The following is a 19,636-nucleotide window of genomic DNA, read 5'->3' on the forward strand; positions in this document are numbered from 1 at the left end:
TTACATTTAGTTTTTCACATTTCTTTAAAATGCAAAAAAAATACATTTCAATTGTTTGTATTTATCATTTAAAATTCTGGTATTTTTTCCATCTTTACAATGGTAGAAGATCGTAGGAAGATTATTGAAAGGAACTACATTTCAGACATTTCAATCTTAAGAAAAACAATGTTTTTTAAACTTAGTAGATTAAAAGTCTCAATGCCAGAAATAATGCAGTTCATTCTGGGTTTCATTAACCATTTAACCAAAGACACATTTTCATAAAAATAAGGTGCTTCAATAGAAAATCCTAATTAAGTATTCAGTGACGTTAGAGATTATTTAGTGACATTTCCAAAATAGCTAATTGTGTGTCTTGAAAAGCTGTATTTTAAATTCCAATTATTTCTTATTAGTCAGATGTTAACGGAGGAAAACAACAGCTCCAGTAGACACTTAATCCAACCTGTTCAACCCACCAGAGAACGTGTTTACATATTATAATACATGAACAGGCCAAGAGAGCCTGTTTTCCTTTCTTCCGTTTATAATTCAAGATAGATGACAAAACCTGGCCTCTAGAGTAAACCACACCCTCAACAGAGGGAGATTCAATAACAGCATTTCAAACAGACATTGTATCGGCAATTTAAACCTACACTGGTACTATTGAAATAAGAAACACCTTATTCTACAAATGAAACATTTTCTCATTTCATATTCAGTTACGTTTTTAAGTTTTTGTACCTCAGTTTTGATTTAACATATCTCACAAATTGCTGCTTGCTGCACATCGTCACTTTGAGGAGGATAGTGAAGGAAATAGAGATAGTACATAAGAACATAAGAAACAGGAGAAGGAGTAGGCCATCCAGCCTGCCCCGCTATTCAATAAGATCATGGCTGATCTGTCCGTAAACTCAGCTCCATCTACCTGCCTTTACCCCATAACCCTTAATTCCTTTACTATGTAAAAACCTATCCAACTGTTTCTTAAATATATTTAGTGAAGAAGCCTCAACTGCTAGTCAACATTCCTTTCAGAAAGACCATAGTACTGAAAGCACACAGCTATTTTGAGACAGCACAGAAGCTCGGTGAAGCCAATAGTAAGGCTCTGGCAGGATGGCCCACAGTATAGGTTTTTTATGCTTTTGCGGGACTTGGGTGGGAAAGCTGATCAAACAATGAAAGATGTATCATCACAAAGAACCATGTTTGGTAATGATGCCAAGTTTGTGTTATTTTTTCCCAGCTCACTTTAAAGTTTACACCACATAATGTACTGACAAAGAATGTAAATGCTTTGTTTCTTCCTTTTGTACTGTGCATAGTACAATGAATAAGATCTTACTACGATTCACTATGAATAAGTTCTGTTTTGGAAATAAAATAGAGACTGATGCTGGAATCTGGAGCAAATACTGCTGGAGGAACTCAGCAGATCAGATGAAGAGTCTTGATCAAAAATGTCAACTGTCTATTTCTCTCCACAGATGTTGCCTGACCCCGAGTTCCACCAGCAGTTTGTCTTTGGGCACAGATGTTCATCAGCATTACCATCTTCCAGTAACTACACCCGTGTGGCAAGTAAGGCCCCTTTTTGGAAACCAGGGTGCTTCATGAATTGGTACTCTCCAAACACTAAAGGCAAAAGTAAGCACAGGAAGATTTTCTTGATCACTGCCTGTTTTTAGGGAGCACACACGACTCTCATTTTTGGACAGTCTATGATCTATTGCAACAGTTCAGAAGCTGCACTGTCTCAAAGCCTGAATGTCAGATGCATTTCTTTATCACATGTAGATCAAAACATAATGTAATGCAACATCTTTCTTCCTTGGTTTCCCAATCTTGTCTGTGGTTCAGCGTGTGAAGCCACAATGAAAACATCACTATCACCGGAATTCTAGTGTTAAATCAGGCTGTCTGCTCTGAACTGTACACTCCAGACAAGAGTGCGCAGGGTGCTCCAGCAGAAGGTGGAAGAAGAGAAGGACCATGACTGGTTGGCGAAGAATAGTGATCAAGGGAAGTGGCAAAGAAGGGAATCTGCAAGCCGCAGGCTCTTTGAAGACTCTGCACCACTGGCAGCTAATTCTCAGCTCCAATAACCAGAGTTCAGTCCCGAGTTTGCATGCTCTCCCTTTGACTCCGGGTACTCTACTTTTTTCCTTCAAAATCCCTAAAGGAGTGTGGGTTGGTAGGTCAATTAGCCACTATAAATTGCTCCTAGCGTGTGGGTGGATGGGAGAATCTGAAAGGAAGTTCACAGGAATATAGGGAGAATAAATCCAGTTTGTCGTGGCAAAGCCCTTCCCACCGTTAAGCACATCGACAAAGAGCACCGCTACCTGAGAGCAGCATCCATCAAGAACCCCCGCCATCCAGGCCATTATCCATTCTCGCTTCTGCCATCAGGAAGGAAGTAGAAGAGTCTCAAATCCCACACCACCAGGTTCAGGAGCAGTTATTACCCCTTAACCATATGACTCTTGAACCACCATGAATGTAGGGGACAACCCAGTGCTTGGACAATTTAAACGGCTGAAAAGGTAGGGTGTCAGGACTAGGGGTAAGGATTGCGCTGGTTCTTCCTCGCAACGTCTTACTTCGCTCTCTTCAGTGCTGAGGCTGCTCTGGCTGCTATGTGCTTTGAGGCGATTTTACCCGTTATATGATGAATTCAGTCAGAGGTTATGGACCTATCCTAGCTGCTCTGGGGCTTGGGTCTATGGACACAGTCTGGCTGTGAATGTTGTTGCTTGCTTTTATTGTTTCCAAGATTTGTGTTTTTTCTTCCCTCTGCTCATTGGGTGGTGGTCTTTTTTTTAAATTGGGGTTTTTCAGGTTTTGTGCTCTGCGGCTGCCTGAAAATAGACAAATCTCAAGGTTGTATAATTTATATGTTCTTTGATAATAAATTTACTTTGATCTCATATCTTCACTTACTTCAACAATGATCAATGAACTCAAGCTATTGACTCACTTTCAAGGACTCCACAACTCATATTCTTAGTATTATTTACTTATTCATATATTATTATTACGTGTTTCTTTCTGAATTTGCACTATTGGTTAGCTTTTGTGTGTGGTTTTTCACTAATTCTATTGTATGTTGTTCCACTTTGAATGCATGCAAGAAAGTGAATCTCCGGATAGTATTTGGTGACATTTACGGACTTTGAGGGTAGGATTCACATAGATGGGGGGGGGGGGGTGGTGATGGTCAGCACAGACTTGCTGGAGCCATAGGACACTTTTCTGTGCTGTCTCTATTTCCTGTCAATATTTATTTGGTCCCTGAACACTTTACATCATTATCCTATTGTGAATTCCCCAGAGCAGGTTTATGCCAAATTATCCTTGAGGAGATGTGCACAATAACCAATTTCCTCATGGTCGATCATATGCATTAATTACATCTGCTACGTCATGTGGAGCCAGAAGAACTCAGCACCAAGACAGCCGAGGTGCAAACCAACACCTTTCAACATCCTTAGCTTATGCTGGGGAAACAGTGGTGCAATATTTAGGACTGGGATGAGGAGGCTCAGGTATGGTGAACATGTAGTATTCTCTACTGCAGATGATTGAGGAAGTCAAGTTACTTAATAAATTTAAGGAGAGAGACAAACTTCTGGAAATAACTCAGAAAATGTATAGCTCAGGTGACTTGCTGTTTCCATTATATTGAAACAAATAGAGCAATAGGGGAATGCACAGGAGTAGGCCAGTCAGCTGTTGGGTTGAGTTGTTCTCCAATGTTGGCAATCTATTTGCAAATGTTTTACCACCATGTGAGGGGGCATCTTCAGCGCGCTCTTCACTTATGGTGTGTTCTCCGAATGCAAGGTCTTTATATACATGTAGACTTTGATCCCATTTACAAGCCAATGTGTGCAAAGTTCCAAACAACCTATGGAGCTCACCACGCAACCATTCAGCAACGAGACCCCCTCCCTACTCCCTATGTCACAAACGAGTTTCCGTAATGACAACCAATCAACTAATTGATAGCTATATGAAGGCCAAGCATTCAGAGGACACACAAGTGAACAGCACCCTGATGATGTCTCCTCGTATGGCGACAAAACGTTTGCAAATGGATTGCCAGGATCAGAGAACAACTCAACACAACCAGGCAAATTTCTGGATACAAAAGGTATCTGAGGATATGGGAAAAAACCTGAACATAGTTTTGAGCTAAAGGGTCAGCCATGATCATATTGAACGGCAGAGCAGTTTCAAACAGCTGACTGGCCTATCCTGTGCGTTCCCCTATTGCTCTGTTTGTTTCTGTATTATGGAAATAGCAAGTCACCGAAGTGCATATGGTATATACTTGCAATAGGGAAAACAGTAGAATAGTAAGATTTATGAAGGAGGTAAAACTTAGCTGAACATGACATTTCCATTTCTGCACCTCATTAAGCTACAATTTTGGCAAAACCAGTTAAAGTACACAATCAGTCTCAATCTTTGATTATAACATTGTTCAAAATTTGATTAGACCGATAGAGCAACTCTTTCTGAGAAGGAAATACAGGCAATGACTACAAGGAAAATTATTCAACTCAATATCTTAAGTACCCATCTGATAAACAACACAATATGATAGAAATTAAATGGAACAAGATGACACACAGATGTAACTGGTCAGCCCCTTTGCAATTTTGCCGCCACTCAGTTGTTCGATGTCCAGAGCTGCCGAGCATAATATTGAATGAAACACCAGCTGTTCACCGCACAGCCAACAAAACATGATTCACTGGCCATAGAAAGTACCGAACATCATATTAACCACTTAAGGGATTACGCAAAATAAACTGATTTAAGATCTCCTATTGGAAACTATCCAGTTTGAAAGACTTGGAGGATCAAGCAAGCATCATTCCATCGAACTGATGTCACTATTTAGGGTTGTCCAATTTACAGACATATCCAGAACAAAAATCAAATACAGCCAGATAAACTAGCCTGGCAGAAGCAATTATTTTTTAATTATAATTCTCCATGTAGATATTTTGTGCTGCAGCATTTACCTTCCATTGCAAACAGCTCACTTTGAAGCAAGCACATTTTTACTTTTCCCCGAGATCCAAACTGAAACAATTTATGGCATTAAAATAACTTGCTTCCACTGTTAATTATAAATTGATTATTAAAATAATTAGAAATCTTTTTCCAAGTAGCTTTCCACCCCAAAATCCAGTTTTACAGTTTCGAAAACAGTAGCCAGATTACATTAAATATATAATACTTCATTTTGACGTTATGAATCCCAGGGGCCACAAAATTAAACTGATCAAATCATTCTCCAGATTTAGGTCTCAGTTGTACCTGTTTTCATTAAGCAAACCCAATCAGAATCAGATTCAGCACAAGTTTATTACCACTGACATATGTTGTGAAACTTGTTGTTTTCCTAAATCTTAGAACTACACTGCCCAAGAAACCATTCAGCTCATCATTCTTGTGTTGTCTCCCTAAAAAGAGCCATTGACATAGTTCCACATCCTTAGCCCTAAAAATTATTCCTTTTCAGTGACATTCATTTCCCTTTGGTTCACTGTTGAACTTGCTTTACATCCTTCCAGCCAATGCCCACTGAACTATTTTCAGCCTTTGTTAAGTATAAACTGCTTTTAGATGCCTTCAGGTGGACTGAGACCACTCTATCATCAATTCATCTTTGTCCCTCAGTTTTCCTGCTCTAAACTTTTTCCTAGATGTCATCCATTCTATCCAACATATGTGGCTGGGCGTCAAGGGGATTACCAGGAAAAACAATGTTGACTGTACTACTGACTCCTCCCTCCTAGACGCACCAAACAATTTTTATGTACACCTCGAGGCATGCAACACAATGCGAGCCACCAGCCACCACCCATTGTCTATAAAAGCACCAGACGTGAGAAGAACTCTGCAGGGGATCAACCCCCTCAAGGTGGCCAGGCCAGAAAACATCCCAGGCCGAGTATTCAGGGAGCATGTACATCATGGACTTCTTCAACACTTCACTCATCCAGGCTGCTGTCCCCACAGGCTTCAAATCAGTCACCATCATTCCTGTACCAAAGATCTCAACGCCTCAGAACTAACTGACTACCACCCAGCCTGGTGCCACTATTGTTGCTGAAAATAAAATAACTTAAAAAACTGGGCCCAGAACACATGCACTCTTCTGACTCAAACATTTTATTTTACTCGTGCACAAGGAAAACAGCATGGCCCCTGTCACCTACACTGTTCTGAAGCCAGGATAGAAAACTGCTATTTTTATACAGAATTGGTTTATCAGTTACGCCTACATCTTCAGAACTAAGCGACTATCACCCAGTAGCACTGATCCCATAGCATCTGTCATGCACCTGGCCCTGACACGCCTAGAAAACAAGGAGACTTATGTCAGAATGACGTTTTTGGATTTTAGTTCGAATTTCAACACTATTGTCCCACAGACCTTGGTGAACAAACTGCTCAGACTAAATCCCTGCACTGTGCATATAGGTGTTGGATTTACCTACAGACCTCAGACAGTCAGGACGCACAACCACTCCTCCCTCCCATTCTCAACACGGCCGAGCCCATTGCTGTACACAGCTCACACATGACTGCACGGCCAAATACCCACTGCAAAGTTTGCTGATGACATGACAGTGGTGGGGCTCATCAACCACAGCGGTGGTGGAAGAGGTTGAGGCCTGCTGCAAGGTAAATAACATCTTCCTCAATAACAAGAAGACAAAGGAGACGGTCATCAACTTCAGGAAAACTCACACCACATACACCTCTCTTTACATTGACAGCACAGTAGTGAAAACTAAAGGCAGTTTCAAATTCCTGGCAGTGCATAGCTCTACCACCTCTCATGGTCCCAGAGCACATTCTGCACAATCAGGAAAACTCGCCAACATCTCTACTTTCTGAGGAGGCTGAAGAGAGCTGGACTATGCACATCTATACTCACAAATTTCTACAGATGCGCAGTAGAGTGCATCCTCACATGGTATGGAAACTGCACACGGTGGACAGGAAGGCTCTACAACCAGTAGACAAAGCTGCCCAACGCATCACCAGCACCAGCCAAACTCCCCATTAAGGGCATCTATACAGAAAGGTGTTGGAAAAAGGCCAGCATCATAAAGGATCCCACCCACCCTGCTCGCAGACTGTTTGTCCCACTCCCATCTGGGAGCATCCATGCCAGGACCACCAGATTCAAAACCAACTACCTTCCCAGAAAGTAAGGCTGATCAACACCTTCGCCCACTAAGCCAACCCTGCACAACCCCCACCACCACTACTTTCTCTTTTCCTGTCAATCACCTTTAGTACGGACACTCCTGTGCCTAGCATCACTTTATGGACATACAATCAATGTATACAAGTTATCTTATGTATTTATATTTATTGTGTATTTTTTAAAAAAATATTGTGTTCTTTATTTTTTTGTGTGCTGCATTGGATCAAAAGTAAAAATTACTTTGTTCCTCCTTTACACTTGTGCACTGGAAATGACACTAAACAATCTTCAATCTTGGATCTTTGTTTCCTGTTCACTCTGTAGTCTTGCTTAAACCAAATATTGGCCTCTGTCCTCAATCCGTGGTACTAAGAGTTGGGATAAGTACAGTTTGTAAAACTCAAAGATGATCAGAGATGATGTAATATAGTTCGACATAACGGATAATGAAATGACACGGGTGAATTTTCAAGACCAGTTAACTACAGTAAGGAAGTGCAAGAGGACAAAACTGAAGTTGGAAAATATATTTGCCTAGACATTTAATCCCATTTGGCAGCACTAAACTGCGTAGAATGTACTATGTAACTATAAAACATCACTGACCATAATAAACCATTAAACAATATAATAGTCAAGGCTAGTTTTAAATGTATCCTAATAATGGCAAGATTACAAGTTGGAACGAGACAAGCATGAATGTGGGACAAATCACTATTGCTAGTTCATGTATCCTTCTAACTCAAAAATATACTGCTGTTTCTTTATACCATTAGGTCAAAATCCTGGATTGCCTCTACTGCACAGCTCCATGTCCACTATGGGGAAAGGAGTAATTTAAGGCAGCAGTTTATAGCCACTTTGCCAAGAGCTCCCTGAGAAGATTAATAGGTGCTTGCCTTGCTAGCAATGGTATATCCCATAAGCGAATAAAAATAAGTGCTGAGTGTTAGGGATTTGTCATTCACTGGTTATCTTTCAGTGGTTATAGAATAGGGTTAGCAAGTATCAGTATAAACAAAACTCAACCAGTCTTCAAAACTAAACCTGTTGAAATGCAAAGTAAAAGCAGTAAATCAACTTTTAAAATTAAAAGGCACCTATAGAGAACAGGCTGCTGGCCCACAGGAGGGGGCTGGCTGCTCAAGATATAAGGTTTGTAAACTGCTATGACCCGAAAATCACAAGCAAGAGAAAATCTGCAGACGCTGCTTTTGCATAAACCAACCATAATACAATGGGGTTACATTAATGAGCCTACATCAAACAAACACACCTTTGTTTCGATAGTTTGGCTCTTCTTCCAGAAATCAAAGAGGGCTGCTAGACCAGCCTAAATTTTGTCACTCAGCACATCAAACATGGTGACAGAAATATTTGTGTACTGAGAGAGTCAGCCCTCACAACAGTAATTTTGGGTATCTGGTACTCCGTCCTCAGAAGCTCTTCGACCATCCGTGTAAATACACAAGTTCCAGCCAAGGTGTCTGCACTTTCAGAGGTGTCTTGTCAGTTACAATGTGCTTCCACTATAAACATGTACTTCAAAGGAACCATTTGTCAGACACATGATATTGAAGTAAACAATGCCATTGTGCTTGTTGAAATTGTATTGAATCAGCAGTTGTCAGCATTGTTTTTGAGAGAATAAGAACATGATGGGTTTTTGAGTTTGGGAGACTCTGCTGTGAGGAGCTCCAAGACAACGTTTGCTCTTTGGTCTGCCCAAAACTTGTTGACTTCCAGCACAGTGAGATGTAAGTAATGGAATGCTGCTGACTAGCACAGTCCATTCTGCAGGAAAACATGCTGAGGGATGCACTGAAGCTTAGGATCTGTGGGGAAAGACCACCGTCTAGGTTCCTTCTGCTACTGCACTTGGAGGGGCCGAGTCGGGAGGTCAAGCCCGTTTAAACATTGATATAGTGGTTCATCCCGGGGGCCACATGAGTGGCAATGGTTCAAGATCGTTTAATGACGTTTCCAGTACACAAGTGCAAAGGAGAATGAAATAATTGTTACTACGGATTCGATGCACCACACAAAAAAAACAAATGACAATTTTAAAAATGCTTAAATATATAAGCTAGTTATATACATAGATAGAATGCAGGTGCATAGAGCGATGCTAAGCACAGGAGTGTCTGTACGCAAGTTGACTGGCAGAAAATGATAAAGAAGTGATTGCTGGGGGCATGGAGAGGTAGGTTAGCAGGTGGAGGTGTTGATCAGCCTTACTGCCTACTGCTTGCATTTGAATCTGGTGCTCCTGGTGTGGGTGCTATATAGCCTCCTCACTGATGGGAGTGGGACAAACTGTCCATGAGGAAGAAAGGTGGGATCCTTCATGATGTCAACAGCATGTATATCTGTCCTTGATGTGCCATAGTCTAAAAAATTTAATTTAGCACTACTAAATGTATTGACCATGATTTGCATTGTTTCTCTTTTTTGTACTTCTTAATATTATGAATAAAACTTGCGCTTGAAATAAAAACAAACTTATTGTGATGAATAAAGTTTCTCATATCCACCAGTTCCTGCAGTGAGTCACAATCACACCACTAATGAGAAAGAACATGTTTCCACTTGTGTTGGACATCTTATATGACGGGCAAGTCCTTTCTTAGGCAGATGAGAGATGTCAAACTCACGAGAAATCACTGCTGGCTCTGGGAAACAGCACAACAGCTAAGCATAACAGAATATTTTGGCAGCAGAGATCATAACATGGCATTGAAAAAAGCACAAATAAAGCAAAGATAACAACAGAAATAAAAAAACTCATTTTGAAAGATGACAAGTAACTAAGAAATAGATTAAGTATAAAGGTAGAACTGCAGTGGCAAGTAAACAAAAGATTGTCTTTAGATTTCAAGGGAAATATGCTCAGTTGTAAACCAAGATAATCAATGAAGAATAAACACCTTGGATAAACAGAGAAAAGGAACCCAGAATGGATAAGGGAGGAACGCACTATGGAATAATAAAATATTTTAAAGTTAAAAGCACAATTAGATAAGTAAAGAAGCACTACAGAATTAAAATTATATTCGAAGATAAAAACATGTTGGATCCCACACACATCAGGCTTGAGGCACAGCCACAAAAGGATGCTCACAATAGTGAAATAAGAAAAATATTGATTTGTTATTTTGTTCTAGTTATTGAATGGTGTGGAAAAGGCAGACATGATAAAATGAAAAGTCGAAGATATGTAAGATAACCAGAGATAAAGTATGAAAACAGAGGGAGAACAAAATCACACCTGGATGGACTCCATCATCTCATGCTAAAATGGAAAAACAGCAAGGCACTATGTTTTTAATTCACTTATGGGAAACCTTTCATCCCTAACAGTCCTTGAGAAGGTAGGTATGAGCCACATAGTTCAACATATGGTGATACATCTGCGAGCAAAAAAAGGACTGAATAAAATATTGATAAGATTATCCTAAGTATAGGTGGAAGATTCGAGTGGAGTTTAAGATAAAGAAATTCACTAAGATAGGTAAGGAGAAGCAATTTCTGTTGATCAGGGACTTCAGAACAAGGCGAGGGATATGAAACATCTTCCATCATCATTCAGCGTACGTTCTACACTCAGTGGCTACTGTATTAGGTACGTCCTGTACCTAATACAGCGGCCACTAGTGAAGGTCTTCTGCCGCCTTAACCTATCCACTTAAAAGTTTGACATGCTACACATTCAGAGATACTCTTCTGCCCACCACTGCTATGATGCATGGTTACTTGAGTTACTGTTGCCTTCCTGTCAGCTTGAATCCATCTGGATACTCTCCTCTGACCTCTCTCATTAGTAAGGTGTTTTCACACACAGAACTGCTGCTCACTGGATATCTACAGCTTTTTGCGCTCTAGAGTAGCCTTTCTCAACCCTTTTGCCACGGAGAAACCCTTGAAATAATTTTTACGTCTCAGGGTACCCCTACATAAGAATTATTATATCTACAGCTCACAGTGCGTTAGTGTCTTCAGTAAATTGTAGATATAATCATCCAAAAATAATTGTCATTGCTCTTATGAGTAGAGAATGAATTTTTAGCCAACCTTTCTTGAAAAAAACAGGTAGTTAAGCTCAGCTTACTTTTCTTGAAAGTAATCGCTTTCTTTCTCTTCCATTAATTTTAAAAACTCATAAGGCAAACTTAACAAATTTCTGTTAAATAACTGGCTTAAGCCAAACTGGGATTTAACTTTGCAAAAGGTAGGCTGAGTAGATTTAATTTAAATTAAGGTTGTAAATTGATTTTAATTAAAGCTATTTGCAACTTGAAGATTTATTGACAATGTTGAATAGTAGTTATCAAAAACCAAAAGCCGAAGCAATATGAATAAAAACATAGCCTAAGACAAAATTCTGTACATGACTTTGAAAAAACTTTTTCTTACTAAGTAACATGATCAGGCTCAAATATAGGCCTAGCATGTGAAACCTGTGCTTGTTGTTTGCCACAGACTAGGCACAATGGAATGGGACAACTTGGTAAAACCCATTGATTAGTAGCTTTCATTGTGAAGATGGATTATTTTTACATCTGTCGTTGGTCTAGAGCAGTGAAATGACTCTGAAGATGGTCACAGCCAAATTGGGCAAGTCCACTCAATGCTTGGAAAGTGCAATTCACACTCATCAGCCTACTGTCCTTCCCTCCACGCAATACAGCACTCATCAATTATCAGCCGACCATCCTCCCTCCCCTGCAATACAACGCTCACCAATCATCAATGGCCTCCCCTATCCCTCGTCAAAAACTGAGAATGGAGTCAACCAAATAAACATGGTCCTATTGTGCACAGCCATACTGGCCTGAGACCTCTAATGAGATTGTTAACAAGGCTGCTCCATCTCTGTTCACCACTGCCAGTGCTAAAATGATTTTTTTTTTAAATGACAATCTCTCGCAGAACCCCAGTTTATATTTTTGAATAATGATCTCCAGCAACTTCTTGCGGAACCCCAGTTGAGAAACCCTGCTGTAGAGGCTGGTATGCATGCAACTCCCAGGAGATCTGTCGTTTCTGAGTTATTCAAGTCACCCTGTCTGCCACCAACAATCATTCCATGATCAAAGTCACTTGGATCACGTCTCTTCCCCACTCCAGTGTTTGGCCTGAGCTACAAATGAACCTCTCGACTATGCCTGCATGTTTTTATGCATTGAGTTATTGCACATGATTGGCTGATTGGATATTTGCATTAATGGGCAGGTGCACTGATGTACCTAATAAAGTAGCCACTGGGTGTATTAGGCCTTACACTTACTTGGAGTCAGATCTTTCCTCTGGAGTGTCAACCTGTTAAATTTGACCTCTTTCTTCATAGAAGTCCCAAATTTATACACTACACTGGCTCAAATTTGAAACAGCATCTTGCTTTATACTTTCCATCTTCCATCACCTAAAACGTTGACATACTTTATAGTGGGGAGTATATTGACTGATTGCATCACTCCCTGATATGGAAATGCCAATGCCCTTTAATGGAAAATTCTACAAATAGTAGTGGATATGGACTGGTCCATCATGGGTAAAACCCTCCCCACTATTGAGGACATCTACATGGAGCGCTGTCGCAGGAAAGCAGCATCCATCATCTAGGAGCCCCACCACCCTGGCCATGGTCTCTTCTTACTGCCGCCATTAGGAAGGTGGCACAGGAGCCTCAGGATCTACACCACCAGGTTCAGGAATAATTATTACCCCTCAACCATCAGGCCTTGAACCAGTGTGAATAGCTTCACTGAACTTCACTTGCCCCATCACTCATGGACTCACTTTCAAGGACTCTTCGTCTCACGTTCCGGATACTTAGTGCTTATTTATTTATTATTATTTATTTTTTTTCTTTTTGTACTTGCACAGTTTGTCAACTTTTGCACACTGGTTGTTTGTCCAACCTGTTGGGTGCAGTCTTTCATTGATTCTATTCTGTTTCTTTGATTTTCTGAGTATGCCTGCAAGAAACCGAATCTCAGAGTTGTATATTTACTTTGAACTGCATGCGAGCGACCGCGCGCCTGCCTGCCCCCACAATCTGCACGTGGACTCTCCGTGGAGTCCAGTGGGGCAGCACAGACCTTCACTGCTATCTCAGCTCACGACCGAGAAATCTGTCTGCTGAGCAGGTGCCATGTGTTCTGGCCTCACTGAAGTCAATGCGAGAAAACAGCTGCCAGGAGAACAGCAAGGAAACATTTCCATTTGCTTTAATACATCGACATCTCATTATTCTTTTAGGTAATCCCTCAGTATATCTGTTTCCGAACCATTTCGAAGGAGTGAAAGATACCTGCGTGTAAGCTCTTTAATGTGCGGTGTTGTACATTACTTGTCATTACAATTAATTATCACTACAATCTTTCTAATGAACCTTTATTTTAATACTTAGAGGGATTTTAAACTCAAAGCTGACCGCAATCCATTGGATTTGGCCAATTGGAATCTAGCTCAACTTACTTGTAGCTCGCAGTTTGGTTCATTTCAGTTCCTCACATCTTAATTTCTCTGACTAATAAATACCTCACACAGTAGCCTGATATTAACATGCATTTCACAGCAGTAGCATATTGGCTGTCAAGCAGGACACATAGAAACGATCAAATTCAACTAATAAAACAATATTAAAATAAACCGGGGGGGGGGAGGGTCTTGCCAGATGCCCTTACAAACAACCGACATATTCAAGAACAATGTAACAATCCTAAAATGACACAGCTATTTAATTAATTATACATATCCTGCCCAGCAATTTGTTCCTTCCATTCTGGCTATATTTTTGATTTCCTCTCTCCGTTGGTCTGTGCTGATGACATACTAGCCTGCTGCAGAGTTGTACTGTGAAGTAATTTCCTAGTCCAAACTACTGCAGCAATACTACACAATTGCTGACTGAATGATCACAGTCAGTGCTAAGAAATAGCTCTGCAATTATAAAATATCAAATGATATAGAAGAAATTAATTATTACATAATTATGATAACACCAATTAGAAAGTCTAGCCTCTAATATATTTACTGATTGATATGAGCAAGTAACTGCACTGACATTTTCAATAGCGGTATCCAACCATTGTAAGAATGGTTTATTGGACAATTATCTGCAAAGATCGCAGCACATGAAGCAATAACTCTGTGTCTAAAATTCCCATATTAAATGTATCCTCTGAAGATCAGCAAGGGAGCAATCCTGCAGTATCATTGTGTATTCTCTAAAACATTCACTTTAAATAGTTTACAAGTACCAAAGCTTTAAGCAAATAAAGGAGGGCAATTGATCAGAGCCAGAATTAAAATTAAAGGCAATAAAAATACTCAACATTGCCACAAAATGCAGTAAGTTTTAATACCAAAAGGCACATGTAAATAAACATTTACCTTTGCTTTGCGTTCTTTCCTCTCCCACCATTCATCAAAAGTCCTAAAAGCCACCATCTCAACCATTTTGCGGTTCAAGTCTCGCTTCATTATGTTCTTAAGTTCCTTCATGACCACCAGCAAGACTCCATCAATGGTGGCTTTGTGAGGATCTTCTTTCTTGATTTCATATCCAGGAGGTGGGACTGTGGGATCAAACTTTGGCAATGGAGTCCACGGCAGACCATGAGCAAGACTTGAGTTGATCAGATATGGACGGTATGGTTGCACATTGCCAAACTGCAGAGTCATACCGCCAGCCATGAAAGGCGGGTAAGGGGACGGCCCTTGGCCTTGCATCATACGGCTCAACATCTGAGTCTGCATCTGAAAAGACATTTGCATGCTTCCCCACTGGTTGCCTATGCAGTTCATCAGGTCCATGGACATCATCGGATACATGTTGGGAGGGAAAGGATGCAGGTGAGGAAGCAGGGGAGGGGGAGGTGGTGGAGGAGGCGGAGGTGGTGGGGGTGGGGGTGGGGGAGGAGGGGGCACTCCAGGAGGGCACAGGTCTGGCCGAGCTGGAAGTGGAGGGGGTGGAACAGAAACAGTGGGATGCGTTGGAGGCGGGGGAGGGGGAGGAAGAGGTGGTGGCAATGGAAATCCTGCTTGTGGAGGTGGGGGTAGCGGATGGAATCCGGGTGGTGGTATAGGTATCGCCGAAGCCGAAGAGCTGACCACTATAGTTTCTGAACGTTCTGCACTGGCTATTGGACTCGCATTCGTTTCATCATCTGATATCTCCATGTCCTCCCCCGATGACTGGTGAGCCTGCCAAAACAAGATAGAAACAAAAACAAATTTAAAAACCCTTTTAGAGAAACTATTTAACAAGGAAAATACACGTAAATATATACATCTTTTTAAATCATTTTTTCTTTGATACGCACAGTGATTGCATCCTTTAACTTGAAAAGATCTGAGAGCTTAGAAATGAAAACTTATATTTTTATCATAGTATTACTTATTGATTCCTGAAAATATAATTTATTTTACAAACTCTGCAATCGTCATTTTATTCCTTGTTATTTCTTTGATTTATATTTTGTAATATTTATTGCAGATTACTTAATAAAGAAGAGTTATCCTTCCTTCCGAACACTTCTAGGAACTTGGCAGCATTTAGAATGACAAAACTTGCCAGGGAAAGCTGCATCAATGTTAAAGGGAACAACAAATTTGGAGAAGAAAGAAGCATAAAGATAACACCTTGTAGCCCGTCATAATCTTGGCTCCACTACAACAGACTGTTGAAAAACCAATGACTAAGGACTTTTTTTTATTAGCTAGTGTTGTGCATTTAATATTTCAGTAATATTTGAATAATCTTGTGTAGATGTATATTTTTTTGATTAAGCATTCTTGTTCATTTAAATAATTCATTACAGGTTAACTGTATAAATAAATTTGTCATCACACTACCAAGTGATGTGTGTGCACCTCACTTAAAATAAAGAACGAAGTAATTTCGGACTCCCGTGTCTTGAATTAGCTTAATGTTTTGTAGTTACAGATAGTAAATGTCCGTGTCCTTGTTTTCTTCTGCATTATTCTAATGCCCTAGAACAATGGTTACTAAAGTGGGCAATATCAACCCCCTTCTCCCCCCCCCCCCCGAGTGGTGGAAGTTTCTGAGGGAATGATAAAGATAAAGGGGACGGGGGGGGGGGGCACCTGAGGGATTACAGGTCTAATTTAAGAAATAAAATACTTATCATAAGCATTTGATCCTCAGCACCTCATAATTGATTACAATGATCACCTTATCTCTTGCTGACCCAGCATTCTCTTGGACTTTGCTCGGAGCGTGTTGAAAAGTACTGTGACACTTTGCTATTTGACATATCATGAGAAACCTGGACTGTAAAAAACTGTACCATTTCTGGCCCCAGCCCGCATATTATTGCCGTTCACCACTGTAATACAATTAGCTAGTACAATTCCCATGATCTATTCACACAGTGATGCAATTCCTGTGAATTAGGTTATGACATTCAATGGGGTAAAATTCAGAATCTGCCATTTAGAATGGACCTGACTGAATCTGCCTAGACCACGGCCCAATTGAGATATCGCTGCCCCACTTTAAATATCTTCAGGCAGAGTCAGGTTTTTGCCTGAGCTATGATGACATCATAACTTTCCCCTTTATTGATCGCAGCGCATGAGGTTGAACCTAAACAATAGGTGATTGGCTGTGGTCATTAATGAAGAATGTCAGAAGCAGACCAAATAAAAAAGTATTGTAGACACTACAGTGTGCAGCATTTGAAATAAGGATTTATGCTAGCATCAAGCAACCAGGAGTCGCCTATGTGTCTGTAGTGTGAAAAAGATTTTTTTTCCCAAATGAGGGAATTAAACCATCCAGGCTCTTTGAACATTTGAAGAGAATATACTCTGACAAAGCAAACAAGAACTTGGCTTATTTCCAGGCATTCCGTGAAAACTTTCAGAAACAGAAAGTACATCAAATCTTGTTTGACAGTACTTCACAACAAAACAGTGGTGGTTTATGCGCATGCTTTATATCACATTTTATTGCTCTTTGCTAAGTCTAGAAAGTGTCATACAATTGGAGAAGAACTGATTCTGCCAGCAGTAAGGGAGGTTCTGAGTATGGATTTGCATAAGTCACCAGCCAAATAATTAAAATGATTCCACTCAGCGACAACTCTGTTCAAAGGCGAATAGATGAAATGTCTGAGAATGTGGAAGACAGATTGTGCAACATACATGGGACAACAGAATGTGCTCTGCAGTTGGATGAATCAACTTTGCCAGGCAATGAATCTTTGCTTTTTGGTTATGTTCGCTTCATAAAGATGAAAGCAAGGGTCAAGTCTGTTATTTGCAAGGGGACTGCAAAAAAGATATGAAGTGGGAGTCAATATTTCAGGTTGTTGAACAATCTTTCAAGGAGCAGAACATTCTGCTTACCAACATTCTTGCTTATACAACAGCAGGGGCAACACCAATGATGGACACCCCCCCCCCATGGGGTTATTACTTTCTTGAAAAAAGATGTCCCTTACATACATACCATTAATTATGTATATCACAGATAACATCTTGTCACAAAAAAACTAAGTATTCAAAGTTTGTTTATCCAACTACACATATGTCACCATATACAATCCTGAGATTTGCTTTCTTGCAGCATATCAGAAAATCCAAGAAACATAATAGAATCAATGAAAGGTTACACCCAACAGTATGGACAAATAACCAATGAGCAAAAGACAACAAATTGTACAAATACAAAACAAACTAATAAATAAGCAAGCAACAAATAAGGAACGTGAGATGAAGAGTCCTTGAAAGTGAGCTACAGGTGGTGGGAACAGTTCAGTGATGGGCAGGGTGTGAAGTTAAGTTATCCCTTCTGGTCCAAGAGCCTGATGGTTGAGGTGCATTAACTGTTCCTGACCTGGTGGTATGGTCCTGAGGCTCCTGTACCTTCTTCCCGATGGCAGCAGCAAGATGACAGCATGGCCTGGTTGGTGGAGGTCCATGCTGATGGATGTTGCTTTCCTACGACAGCACTCCCCGTAGATGTGCTCAGTGGTAGAGGGGTATTATCCATGATGGACTGGGCTGTATCTATTATTTTTTGTAGGACTTTCTGTTTAAGGACATTGGTGTTTCCTTACCAGATTCGAATTCTCCATTTAGTAATCAACTCAAGAATATCAGGCATGACGTTGCTTATTTGTCAGAAATATTCGCAAAGCTTAATAAAAGCAATCTTCATTTGCAAGGAAATTATGTGAATCATATCAAAGTCAAATCAGTCATCTAGAAATTTCTGTCCAAGTTAACCCTATTTGAGTGCAACAGTGGTCATCATGACCTTTTTCCAATTTCTGAGCCACTATGAGTGGGAAAAGAAACAGAAAGGGTACCAGATGATGATCTTCAAGTACTCTGTGCTCAACTGGGTGAACTTCATAAAGGTATGTTGACAGATTTCAGGATATCTCTTGATCCAAGTTCCAGATTGGAGATTAAATCCATTCCTGTACACTTGTAATGAGGAATTAACAGGAAGGATGGAGGAAGAACTGATCTGACTAAAACATGACTGAGCTGAAGGTGAAGTTCAAAAGATTATACCACGACTTTTGGAGGCAGAAAGAAATCTACAAACGCTGTCCTGCACTATTGAAAAAAGGTCCAAAATGTTCTTTGCCTTCCCAACATCATATTTAGTAGAGCACGATTTCAGTGCAGTCACCCAACTACTCTCAAAGCAACTAAATAAACTGCAAACTACTGAACGTAGAGATCTGAGACTCCTGATTGACATTCAGCCTGATGTTGAGAAGCTGATATCACTGCACCAAGCCCACCCATCTCATTGAAAGGTGAAAAAGCAATGAAGTAGTTAGTCCTGACGAAGGGTCCCGGCCTGAAACATCAACTGCACCTCTTCCTACAGATGCTGCCTGGCCTGCTGCGTTCACCAGCAACTTTGACGTGTGTTGTTTGAATTTCCAGCATCTGCAGAATTCCTGTTGTTTGAAGTAGTGAATAGTTGGACTACTACACTCTAAAATTGTTGATGAAAATTGTTTTACAGTAACTAAGGAAATAATTTTGTTTGTAGCTTTAAATAGATTTGAATAATTTTTGCAATTATTTGTCACTGCTTTGAATTTGCAATGAATTTTCTTTCACTGTGCATTGTAATTCAAAATTCCTCAGTTTTTATGCAATCGCTGGAAAGGGAGAGGGGTGTGCTGGGAATGTAGTCTGGGAGCCAAGGGGACTGTAACCCAAAAAAAATTAGGAACCACTGATCAAAACGAAATAGATTTAATAACAGACATTGAAGCAGTAATTCAAATTCAGTACTAAGTATTCATCAGCAGCACAATGAATGGAATATATCCAATTTAGCTGATGTAAATATATTTTTTAAAAGTTTGTTTCTCACACTAATTTCTGCTCTTACACATAGGC

At 40.2% G+C, this 19,636-nt stretch overlaps 1 protein-coding gene and 1 long non-coding RNA gene across 11 annotated transcripts in view; one reads left to right on the forward strand and one right to left on the reverse strand.

Annotated features, from left to right (window-relative positions):
• LOC140190867 (uncharacterized) overlaps positions 1-16,055 on the forward strand; it is a 28,831-nt gene extending 12,776 nt beyond the window's left edge. For 3 of the 8 annotated variants that reach the window (XR_011883701.1, XR_011883702.1, XR_011883703.1), the window contains exon 4: positions 1,479-2,892. This is a non-coding gene — a long non-coding RNA (uncharacterized lncRNA). Of the gene's footprint in view, positions 1-1,478; positions 2,893-5,714; positions 5,758-5,807; positions 9,384-10,395; positions 10,577-15,734 lie in introns of those variants that run through there. The other 5 variants (XR_011883700.1, XR_011883704.1, XR_011883706.1 and 2 more) reach the window with 5 other exon arrangements.
• Positions 1-19,636, reverse strand: part of setd1ba (SET domain containing 1B, histone lysine methyltransferase a) — a 149,655-nt gene that overhangs the window by 72,201 nt on the left and 57,818 nt on the right. For all 3 annotated transcript variants that reach the window (XM_072247764.1, XM_072247763.1, XM_072247762.1), the window contains one exon: positions 14,630-15,442. In XM_072247764.1, coding sequence (XP_072103865.1) covers positions 14,630-15,442 — 813 coding nt within the window. The remainder of the gene's footprint in view (positions 1-14,629; positions 15,443-19,636) is intronic.

Source organism: Mobula birostris, chromosome 31 (assembly GCF_030028105.1).
Source record: "Mobula birostris isolate sMobBir1 chromosome 31, sMobBir1.hap1, whole genome shotgun sequence".
In the NCBI taxonomy this organism is placed as follows: domain Eukaryota; kingdom Metazoa; phylum Chordata; class Chondrichthyes; order Myliobatiformes; family Myliobatidae; genus Mobula; species Mobula birostris.